At 39.0% G+C, this 12,427-nt stretch overlaps 2 protein-coding genes across 2 annotated transcripts in view; one reads left to right on the forward strand and one right to left on the reverse strand.

Annotated features, from left to right (window-relative positions):
• Positions 1–1,043: 1,043 nt before the first annotated feature.
• LOC107098801 lies at positions 1,044–2,618 on the reverse strand. Its single transcript, XM_015396650.1, has 2 exons — positions 1,913–2,618; positions 1,044–1,210 (listed from the first exon to the last, which is right to left on the reverse strand). Exons 1-2 carry the CDS (start codon positions 2,616–2,618, stop codon positions 1,044–1,046), a joined length of 873 nt encoding a protein of 290 aa, XP_015252136.1.
• Positions 2,619–8,777: 6,159 nt separating this feature from the next.
• Positions 8,778–12,427, forward strand: part of LOC107098802 (verrucotoxin subunit beta-like) — a 21,669-nt gene continuing 18,019 nt past the window's right edge. Inside the window, exon 1 of the mRNA XM_015396651.1 lies at positions 8,778–8,871. Coding sequence (XP_015252137.1) covers positions 8,778–8,871 — 94 coding nt within the window. The remainder of the gene's footprint in view (positions 8,872–12,427) is intronic.

Raw genomic sequence — 12,427 nt, forward strand, 5'->3', positions numbered from 1 at the left:
CCGAGGAAGAAGAATGACGGGTGAAAAGGCACAAGAAAAATAAAAGGCAAATTAATGAAAGGGCAGCTAGAAAAAAGAAATGGAGTTATAAAAAAGTGATCTATGCAAACAATTGTACCGAATAAGAAGAAGCCAGTTAGGATTAAATTTATGAGTTTCATATTGAACAGAGAAACAGAAGAATGACAGAATATCTAAAAGCAAGTGACTTCAAGTAGAGCAAGCAGGAATGCTCAGAAAGTAGGTTATTTAGTTTCTTGTTCCTGTTCGAGGTTCCTGTCATTAGCTCTAATACTGTTGGATGGAAGAAGAGATAAAACTCTCCAGAACAGACCTATAGATGATATGCAGCATCTTACTGCAAATGTTGAAGGACCTATGCATCCTTAGAAGGTATAGTCTGGTCTGCTTTGTCCCTTCTTCTAGACGCCTTAACCGTTGTATCTGCAGTCTAGTTTGTTGTCCAGGTAAACACCAAGGTATTTATACTCCTCAACAACCTCTACTTCTTCTCCTATGATGTTAGTAGGTTTCAACTTGTTCCTGTTTCTCCTGAAATCTACAATCATCTCCCTTTTATCCCTTTGTTGACTTTCAGGAACAGATGATTGTTTCCACACCATGCCACAAAGCGGTTTGACAGCTCTCTGTACTCAGCTTCTTGTCCATCTTTAAATCACACAATGACTACAGAGTCATCTGAGTATTTCTGCAGATGACAGGAATCTGTCTGGTACTGGAAGTCAGAGAGTACAGAGTAGAAAGGAATGGAGAGAGTACCATCCCCTGTGGTGCTGCTGTGCTGCTAAAAATAGTTTAATGCAAAGATAAGTTTTAAGCATTCAGTCAGAGACATTTTGAATATTTTTATTTAAAACAAATTTCTTTGTTTAAGTTAATTCTGGCTTCATAAAATGTGGTTATACAACACTGAGGTTGGAAGATTAAATACAGGATTTCAATGCTGTTTTCAGACAGAATAATTAACAAAGTTATCCAAGCTGTAGTTGGACCGTACTGGCTGTACTGGCGTGTTTGTTGAATTAAGACGTCACGTCAAGCGACACTTGTTGAAGAAGACGTTTTTCTCCTTTCTCCACTTTAGCCATGAACTCTGCTTTATCCTTCATTTTCATCAGTGAATCGACCCGTTGCTTCCAGCCTGGTTTGGCCTCCTGTTTCTCTCCTTCAATGAGCATCTCAATGTACTCTGGAGTGGAGAGAGGATTGGGCTTCAGGGCTATCTCTTTCAGTCTGTTCAGACACGTTGCTGACTTTTCAATCAATTTTTCTACTTCTTTCTGCATGAGACTGTATTCAGCCTTTAGTTCCGACAGCAGACCTTCAACAGTCATCTTCTCTCCAGCGGCTTTGTTGTAGTTATCCAACATCTCTTTCACTGTCTGTGTTTCGAAATCATCAACTAATTTCCAGATGTACTCTTCATACAAATGTTGTGTGTAGTGGCATTTCATTGGACACGTGGTACATTTTTCACTCCTGTCCATCACAAAACATCGTTTTCTGTCAGAACTCATCGTACAAGGAGAATGACAGGTGACATTACAGTTCATACAGTTGGTGCTGCAGTTCCCAGAACCAGAGATATTAACCTTTTTATATCTTTTCACGGGTATGGTTACCTCAAAGTTTTGATTCCTACTTATGTCTGCTTCGTGGTCTTTAATTTTGTGTCTTGTCTCCCTGATCATCTCCATTTTGGCCAAACCAAGGTTAACCTGAACCTGCAGATTCTCAACTGAAATCTCCAGCTCTTTTCTTTCTATCAGGACCTCATTTGTCAGAATCAAACTTTTGGTTTCTATCTGATTCAGAGCAGCAAAAAACCTTTTCATGCTTTTCGTTCCCATGTTCCAAAACATCTGATTAAAGTTTTCTTCATCATCCTCACTTTGAGCATCTGCTTCAGAGGTTGTATTGTCAGCAAACAGAGCAGAGTTGTTGAACTTGAAGTGAACAGGCAGGCCATCTTTACTTTTGGGACACGGGACGCCTGATTCTGTTATACCAGATAGAACTGGTGGCTTCTGACCATCTGCAAAGGTCACTAGGACCCTGATGTTTTCTGCTACATCTTTACCAAAGATTGACAGGATGGAGTCAAAGACGTATTTCTGTGTTGATGTGAGACGGGCTAAAGCCGCCTGAGCTACAAAACACACGGCATTAATTTCACTGACGCCATCCTTATCAGAAAAGAGGTTATGCAGCTGCTCTGTGATCTCCCTGTCTCTGTCTATGCCTCTGGTGTCTCCAAAGCCTGGTGTGTCTATAATGGTCAGAGAGAAGGGAACCTCAAATCCCTCCCTGTGGTTTAGTTTGTACACAACCACCTCAGATGTCTGACTGTGAGCTTGGGATTTCGTGTCATCTTCATCCACCAACTTAAACCGATATGAGTCTTCCCATTTCACACCTAGAATGTGATTGATCATCCCATTGATGAGAGTGGACTTCCCAGCACCTGTGGCTCCAAGGACCAGGATGGTACGACTTTGCTTTTTGCCACCAACTTTGCTGAGTTCTCCAAAACTGAAGAACTTGCACCCATTTATTTTGACTTCCTGCTCCTTCAGAGGAATGCTATAAACTTGCATTTGTCCAGCATGTTCTATTAATTTGCTCTCAGATTTTAGTTCATCAGAAAGCCTTTTTGGGCTCTCGGGCTTTCCAGAATAAATGTCGTTCATGGTGGGCTGCAGATAAAGTTTCAAGAAGAAGACAATGGGAAAGAGGTTTTTCAGTGTGGGGCTATTTTCCACAGCCAATACTGCAAGAAGAACCAGAGAGAGACAATTAAAACTCTAACAGTTCAATACATACATGCATATAAATGTAGTGCTACAAACATTCTTAAAGTAGACAGTCATAAAGCAATGCTACTTTTTCTAACATGGCATAATAATTTTAAAGTCGTAGGGAAGTGGCTGTTCCGTTGCATTTCCGAATTCTCCTGAGTGGTGCCCAACTTTACACGAGTGAATAAAGTGAATGAGATTGGTCATTTATGAAGGGGCTGGATTGTCGTGGCGGAAAGTTCGCAAGTAAGTTTGGTTGTGGCTGGTGTCTCGGAAGCATCTTGCTAACCAGTAGCAACTTAGTGCTAGTAGGTTCCCAATGGGAAATTCCATTGGGACCAAGTAGCACTAAATTGGTGACTTAGAAGCAACACTGTCAAGGAACGCTATGGACAGCAGAAGCATGCAAGAGGAGAAGAGTTTTGTGTCGGAGGTTGTGGATGAGTCTCCTCTGTCATACATTTTTTATTTAGAGGTGGAAAGCAGGGACAAAGTCGTGGAAGAGGCTGAAGCTTCGTTTGGAGTACAAGGCTTATAGCCAATGGCGTAGCTATCGGTAAGCAGAGACTGCAGTTGCTTAGGGGCCCCGTCACTTAAACCTAGTTGGACCCCTACGCAATTGTGGACTACGACGTCTCTTTGCAGATGTAATGGTGCGAAAAATTCCTCTTAAACCCACCTGATACTGAAGTGACTGACCTTATTTATACCCCAACACATGGCAGATTTAAACATGATGATAAGCAGTTTAGACACGACACCAATAGTAAAGCAGACAGTGGTATTTTTAATTACTATGTTAATAACTGTGGATAGTTCATTAGACGGTTGGTAAAAAATACACTCATATAATATGTTTCAAACTGCAATAAAGATCTTAAAAGAGTGATGTATTTGAGTATTTTATTTTTACAATACTAATTGGAATTATGGGTAATCCAGAGCGTAGATTAAAACCATAACCGTTACGTACAATGTGTTAGTGACAATGGATACCAAAATGAGGTACTTAAGTGGATTCCGGAAAAGAAAAAGCATAGAAGAGCTGCTGGAAGAACGGAAAATACTTCCCAAAATAAACACGTTCTTTCAAAGAACCAAAGAGAGAGAGAGAGGTGGACGTTGCTGCTGCTGCATTGAGTAAAGATTGTGACCAGGTGATGAATGGAGAGGGTGTAGGTGAGGAGGTGAGCTGTGAAACTCAAGGTAGTCTGATAAGACTAATTTTACAGCAGAATATACTAAAGTATATCCATGTCTAGTGAAAGTGAAGAATGATGAAATGATGAAGTGTGTATGTATGGGGCACATTTTGGGTCGGCTGTCTATGGCAGCGGCGGCGGCAACAGTGGCGGCAGGGGGTGTTGTACTTCATATGGGGCCCAACCAGATAATTTTGCTTACGGGCCTATTGTTGTGTTGTTAGGCCATTGCTTACAGCTATACAGTACATGTTTGAGCCCTTGCCTCGCAATGCTGCCAGTTCTGTTAGCTCTATGCCTGACACAGACGTCCATACCTGTAAACCCTGGGATGGAACTCAATGGTAAAGGAAATTATTCTTATTTCAACAGTTGCGTATATAATCTGCGACATATGAATCAAGAGCTATGACCAATTGATTGACAGATGACCTTTGATATACAGTATGATTGGCCGAATTTAGGTGTACAGGCTGCAGTATAACTAACTGGCCTGCATAAGATAACAAAAAAAAACTCCCCACAGATGTTAAGACAGGGGTTTTTTTTTTAATTAAAATTTTATAACTTTTCGGACAAAAAAATCTGATAAAGAGTACATTGATATACATCTTTAAGCCAGAATGATATGACATTTAAATATGACTTCCCTACGACTTTAAGAGGTATTATGGTTATTCCTCCAGTTTTTATTGGGACAAGAATCTTTTGAATGACATAATATGAACAGTTTCAAATAAAAACAATCAGTTAAGACTTCCAGGTAAGGGCAAACCCTTTCATTTCTTATGTCAATGCACTCAGTTTTCTGTATTTTTTCAGGATAGTCAAAACAAATATTGTCTAGACTTATCAAGACACCTGGTAAGGTATTTTCATGGTGGAGAAATATAGCATTAAAGCATTCAAATCTGCTAAAACAAATGACCAGTTACAGTCTTAATTCACAGTTGAGATCACATAAGAGTTACTCTTCAAATACCTCAATCTGTTTTTTGGGACGTTTTATGAAACAAAATAGCAGATATAATTATAAATTTGAGCTGTTGGACCTTGCAATTAACTGAAAATAAAATACTATCCAAGCATGGTTTAAACCTTTCCAAATGATTACAGCGACTGTCTCATTGTAAAGGACAGGGAAAAAAAAATCTCAGCAGCTTGTTAGCAGCTTTGTTTTAACTTAGAGTTTAAGTAAGAGTATTGAGGCTGTTTGAGTGGCATTACACAGGACATATTTAGGGAAGAAAATGGACAACTGTGCACATGTTTTCACAATGCTGATAAAGGGAAAATGAAGATAAACTGGTACAAACCTTTTCCTGGCGCAGCTTAGTCCGTTAGTTTAATTTCTCTTTTTTGGCTCTGGATAAGTTCTCTAAAAACATCAGAGGAGACATGATTCAACAAGAGAAATAATTCAAATATGTTCCACACAGTATAGATACCTACCACTCAGATTGCTGTGCAACAGAAAGTGAGGAGTTCAAATAGAGCTTGAAGAACATGCCTTCATTTTATATACATACGTATATGGAGAAGGGTCCATATATGGAAGAAGGGTTAAATAGTAATGAGACCAAGTTGGAGATTGCACCAGATTAAAACTTTCACTATGGGGCAATTTAACTGGGTCCATGGACTCTGGAATATCATACAGCGTTGAGATTGCCCACAATTAGTGAACAATCAACTTGTACAGTAAGGGCTTTTTGCATGTTTTATTACCACATGAACTGTAAGCTAGTAGTAATTATGTTAAAAAGGCATAAAAAACCTGTAGCAGTACTAAGAACTCATGAAATCTATAGAAAGATTTTCATTGAAATTACTTTTTAGAACATTGATTCATTGGTGTCTTACATTAATTAATAAAAACTGCTACTCAAATACACATTCAGCTATTTTTTATATCTATGAAAATGCTCTGCTTTAAATTTACTGCATGCTTACACTATCTGCTCAGGCAAAGGTTCAGCCTGTGAATACAAACAACATTGATTCACACCGGAAGTTCTGGACTTTTGTAGAAATTTTATAAAATTATAATTAAACAGGGAAATTCAATTAAATTCAGTTTATTTATATAGCGCCAATTCACAGCAAATGTCATCTCAAGGCACTTTACAGTTCAACCAGATCATACAGTCAAATATATTCAAAGTTTTCTATCTAAGGAAAACCAGTTGATTGCATCGACTCATTGATTCCAAAGCAATCCCTCACACTAAGCATGCATGTAGTGACAGTGGAGAGGAAAAATTCCCTTTTAACAGGAAGAAACCTCCAGCAGAACCAGGCTCAGTGTGAGCGGCCATCTGCTGAGGCCGACTGGGGTTCAAGGAGACAGAAGCAGAGATACAAAAAGCAACTGTAAAAGGCGGCCCCGTCCAGGAAACACACAGCCAGGCAGACGAGCTCCGAGCCAGCTCCCATGTCAGAGGATGAAGAGAGCACATCCAGCCAGTCACAGTGAGAGAAACAGGACTACACTGGAAAACAGGCCGATCTCCAACATCTATAAACAAGGGTGTTGATGGCAGCAGCACAGCTGATATTTCTCTTGGAAATCTAAAATAATTGTTGTTGATTGCAATGTGTCTAGTAGCTCCTATTGATTTTGCTAGTAAAGTAAGGCTTACCGCACCGTGACGTCACTGCCGGAAGATGTCAGGAGTGAGATGTCACTATATTTGGGCAAAATATGATTGGGACGAAAATTATTGTCTTTATTTTTTTTTACTAATTAAAGCTGAATTAATTAAATCACTGGGTACATATTAGTTTTAGGTATGGATAATGACCCATTGATTATTCCTTGCTGACCGAACTTTCCCTTTAAAATAATTATGATTAAAAGTAATCAAAAAAGATGCTGAAAACATAAGAATAGGGTGAAGCTCTCAGGATGTACAAAATGCCTCAGGAAAGGTGTTTTTAAGAAGAGTCTTAAACTGAGATGACCCCTGTCTGACATCCAAGGTGAGATTGGGGACAATAAGGAGCTGGTACCGTACATTTAGCTAACTTCCTATGCAGAGGCCACAGAGCAGGCTGTACAGCCAAACAAGCAGGATCTTTTTCTGAGAATCCACATTACAGCAACTATCATGGAGGAAATGCAAGCTGCTCTCTGTGGCAGCCTGTTTGTTCCTTCATCCCAGGGATGCTTTCATGCTCTCAGAGAGGTATTTTGGCACTGCTGGCCTCTTCCCTGAGGTATGCAAACCTAGTGTCCCTAAAGAGTTGATGGCTGCTTCACTTCATTAGCCAGCACATGTTCTTCTCCACCTGCGGCCAAAAACAAACTGGTGAAATTTATTGCAAACACAAACAGGTGTGAATAAGTTGTAGTTTTTCTCTCATAGCTGTGTAGTTTGGCCAAGACACCAATTTTTCACTTCCTGCTACCTTAAGATGCTCCGGTTTTTGCAATTTTAAAAGATTGTATAGTTTTTCTGAATTTCCCCACCATGGCACAATGAATTACATTTCCAAGATCTCTGTACTTTGATTAATCTACTAAAACAGAAACTATCAGAACAACATAAATGTTTAAATGAATCAGGGTGTGATTACTAAGTGCTGAGTGGGTGCCTTATCTGTTATCAGCAGTGACTGTAAAGCCTTTAAAGTAAACCTCATTCTGCAAGTTAAGCATTATGTTATAGTTCAACATGGGATCGTCTGATTCACATATTATAAAACCACCACAATGATGCTATAAAAATAACTGCAAACTCATATCTGTGACCCAAAAAGTTTACTTTATTTTCACTGATTCTTTTTATCTCAGTATGTCTTTGCTGTTTTTTACTTTTTTATATGCTTTGCTCTTTGCAATGTTATGCTTATTTTTCATTAGTTTTATGCTGCCTACTCAATGAAATCTGCCATATATCCCCTGCTAGACAAAAGACTTTTGTGATATTTATATTTAAGGAAAGCGTTTTGGCCAAATCCATCCAGGCGAAGGCAGAATTTACAAAGAAAAAGTATTTTGTCTCTTAGTGTTAGTTAGTACATTTTAAATTTATCCAGACCATCATTTTGGTCCATATTTTACTACGTTTATAACAGACATCCATCATATATTGTAACAATAATGAAAGATTATTGGTAGGTTGTTGTGCAGATCCTCCTGATGGTCACACCATTTCTGGGAAATGGTCTGTTTTCAAGAACTGAATAAACATGAGGAGGTGTGTCTCCCTCACTGAGAATATAAGTATGAGAATGAAACTGCTCTTTTAGACCTCAGAAACATTTCTGCAGTAAGTATACCTAGACTTTTTTACTCTGTATTTTTTTTTCCTACAGAAGATAAATACAGCTGCAAGTTATTATTCTTCTTCTTGAGAAGAATGACAGATTTGTAGTTTTAAAGATTACATTTAAATTTAAAATTGTAAAAAAAAACAACACATATATATATATTTCTTTTAATGTCATGTACATATTGTTGCCAAAAAATTATAAAAAATATGTTCAGTAATAAAAAATATTTTTCTTTCTTATAGATTTTTACAGTGACAACCTTATTTTGATGTCATTGGTTCTTTCCACCCTCATAATTTCTTTTCTTCTTTTCTCGCTTCCTTAATGGTGTTTTTAATGTTATCTTTATGATTATTATTATTACTATTATTATTAGTAGTAGTGATGGTAATACTGCTTTGTTTGATATTACTAAAAGTTTGTAGTTTCCAGATTTTTTCTGAATCTTCTCTGAACCTTTTTTGATCCAGATAACAAGATGGGCTCTGAGAAGATGTTAGAGATGGCCACACTTGGCAGACCGTTTAGCCTTGGGATGCTGTATGACCGCCGCCAAGACATACTTATTCCTGGTAAAGAATAACATTATTTTGTTTCCATGAGGTTTGACATCAAAGTGGAACAAATAAATCTTTAAGAAGCTGAAAAATAAATGTAATAGTTGGTGCCAGCATCTTCGTTATTACTGAAATGTTTAGCAGTGGGGGCTATCATGACTACATTATAAACACACAATGGGGGCAGGTAAGAAAAATGTACACAAATATTCCTTTTATTTGAGCAGTCATTGACTGCCTATCCTGCATGGAAGTGAGTAGACCTCATACCTGTTATGATTGCAAAACTATTGGATACGTTTCTGATTTATTATGAAACATGTGGAAGTAGCTGAAGTCCAAATTGTCCATAAATTGGATGAGTCAGGCTTGCAAAAAATAGAAAATAAAAACAGATATGAGTTGCATATGGGTATATTGCTTAGATTTGTTTTGCATTTGCCTGCTGTGTGAACATAGTCTTGGTCTTGCATATTCAGACATGATTTGGGCACTTTACTGTGCATTTTGTATTGATAAGACCAGATCGACCCAGTGTTCAAACCAAACAACCAGTGTAAAAGCTTAAAACATTGTCAGTGACTAGGGCAGGAACCTCTGGATATGGAGACAGAAGATTAGTGACCAAGTTAGCTTTACAATGTGCATCAATCACAAATGTAGTAGTCCTTAACTTTCTCTTATTTCCAGTCTTGGGAAGAACCACTAAGTTTAGTTAGAGCCGGTTGACAGTAGCGCTGATGTTGGTATCACTGGTTAGGAAGTTCCAGAGAATAACTCTGCTGTCAGGCAGAGGATCAGAACCGCAAAGACAATAGTAGGCAGGAGGAACAGGAGGACAAACCAAAATCCGTAATCAGGAGCAAAGTCCAGGTTCAGAGCCAGGTGGTTAGAAGTCTAATGAAGCACCAGAGGGAAATCCAGGATAAGGTCGAGAAACAGTTCCAGGTTAGGCAACGGGCAGGCAGACAAACAGATCAGGGTCAGGCAGAACAGGCAGACAGTCACATTAGACAGGGATCAGGCAGGCTCAGAAACAGGGACAGGTCAGGTCAGGCAAGCGGTCAAAAAGTCAGGAATCAAAATGCTGGAATAGATTTCACCAATGGCTCAAAATAATCTGGCACGGATGTCTGAAGGCTGGTTATATACCAAAAGGTGTAGGTGGATTAGATGAATAGAAATGAGAATGGGGCGGAGCTGAGCATGTGTGCTTTGTGAAGAATCAGACCAGCATCACTGCTGAGCTCTTGACACATTTGATTTTATTCCTGGTCCAATTTCTGTTTCCTATATATAGAGTGTGAATTTTGTGTTTCTCTAAAATAGGCTATATGCAAGGCTTTAGTGACAAAGTGTGATAATGTCATGTTGGGTAATAATGTCCTAACCCACATGCACAATCATGCATGAGAACAGATAAAGCTAAGAAGATACATCTACCATTTTACAAAAGATATGTCAAGAGGACAGAGTCCAAAATGGTCAGCACAATATAACAGGAGTTTCAGCATTCTGCTTTCTAGATCACCTTCAGAGGAAAGAGACTGATTAACAAGGTTCAAAAGATTTCCCTATCCTTCATATAGGATTTAAACCAGTCCAGTGCTGTACCAGAAATGCCAATTCAGGTCTCCAGATGTTCAATAAAATCGAGTGATCAGCATCATCAAACGCTGCACTGAGATCCAATAATATTAACACAGTGGTTTGTCCACCATCTGAATCTATACAGATATCATTGAACACCTTAATCAGGACAGTCTCTGAACAGTGGTTGACACGGAAACTTGATTGGAAGCCATCAAAGCAGTTTGTCATTGTTAAGAAGGCATTTAACTGATGAAACACAACTTTTTTAATACTCTTACTGATGAAGGGGAAGTCTGAGATGGGTCTGTAGTTCCAAAGGACCAATTTGTCGCCTGACTCTGCGCAAACAATGAAATATCACAATGATAACAAAACAACTTCCAGGTTTGCTTGTTTACTCTAGAGAGCAGTAGTACCGTATATTGCCACTAGGAGGCGAGGAACCGTGCTAGCATGGCGTGTAAATGGTCCTAAGGAACCAAGCTCAGCATGGTTAACTGATCCAAGCTCAGCACGGATTGGTTTTCAGAGTGTAGTGTAAACAGGGCTTAAAGGGCTGGTTATACTCCCACAGCATTGGGTCGCAGCTTATCGTATTTTTGATTTATGCTCAATTTTGATCTTGACCCATGACAATGGAGGGACATGAGGGTGAAAAAGAACGGGGATACAGGTGGAAAAAGGGTCCTAGCATTCCCACGCACCTCGCTCTTTTAGCTGGTCCATCTTCACGAGTCGTTTTCTGCAATGGCGGACATACAAACAAAACAAGCCGGTGCGGTAGCAAACAAGGTAGCAAACAGGAGACGCATAATGTAGTGCGTATGTAGATTTGACCAATCAGAGGCCTCCTGTCTGCGATCATCTACAAGTTGGGAGAGGTGCAGCAGAGTGTCTGCGGAGGGGGCGGGGATGACCTACACAGATGACCTAGTTTCAAAGTATAAATCAGTCTTAAGTCAATGAGAAGAAAAGGACTAAGCAATAAAAAACAGGCCCTTTGATCTATGATCAAAGGGGTTGAAGGCAGCCGCACAGCTGATATTTCCGTCCAAAATGGTTTCACAGTCGAATAGGACCACACCAGATAAAGCTACATTTATGAGAAAATTTATAAAGAACATTATGTTGGGAGTCTAACTCACAGGTACTGAAGAACTGGAGGGTAGAGAAGACTGATAAAAAATGTTTCCCAAATGTCATCCTGCAGCCTAAGCCTATAGCAACATAACTATAGAGATAGCACAGGATAACCTGAGCCCATCTACCGGAAATTAAGTTTTAAGCCTAGCTTTAAAAGTAGACAGGGTGTCTGCCTCATGGACTAAAACTGGTAGTTGGTTCCACAGGAGAGGAGCCTGATAACTAAAAGATCTGCCTCCCATTCTATTTTTAGGATTTCTAGGAACCACTAGTAAACCTGCAGATTGAGAGCAAAGTGCTCTGTTAGGAACATATGGAATGATCAGGTCTCTGATATAAGATGGACCTTTGTTATTTGAGATTTCATATGTAAGAAGGATCTAAAGTTCTAAATTTTAACAGGAGGCCAATGAAGAGAGGCTGAAAGGAGGAGAAATATGATCTTTCTTTTTAACTTAAGCTATAGCATGTCGCATCAGCTTAATAATAAATCTTCCTTATGTGGAGTTCAACAGGGATCAGTACTAGGACCAAGACTGGGATTAATCTCCACTGTGGAGCTAATGATACTCTTTCTATATCTGTCTATAGATCCTGATTAAACTAAGTCCTTACATAGACTAGAGACATGTCTTGAAGACCTACAAACCCAGATATCTCTTAACCATCTGCTTTTGAATGCAGACAAAACATTTTTGTATTTGGTCTTTTAAGTTGTGTATTTTTGCTGCTTTCTGTATGTCTTCTTCTGTCTGCTTGATACCGAACCTGGTTTTGCTTGAGGTTTCTCCCTGTTAAAAGGAAGTTTTCCTCCACTGTTGTTACAAGCATGCTT

The sequence above is a fragment of the Cyprinodon variegatus genome, unplaced genomic scaffold (assembly GCF_000732505.1).
Source record: "Cyprinodon variegatus isolate N-32 unplaced genomic scaffold, C_variegatus-1.0 Scaffold811, whole genome shotgun sequence".
NCBI lineage: Eukaryota > Metazoa > Chordata > Actinopteri > Cyprinodontiformes > Cyprinodontidae > Cyprinodon > Cyprinodon variegatus.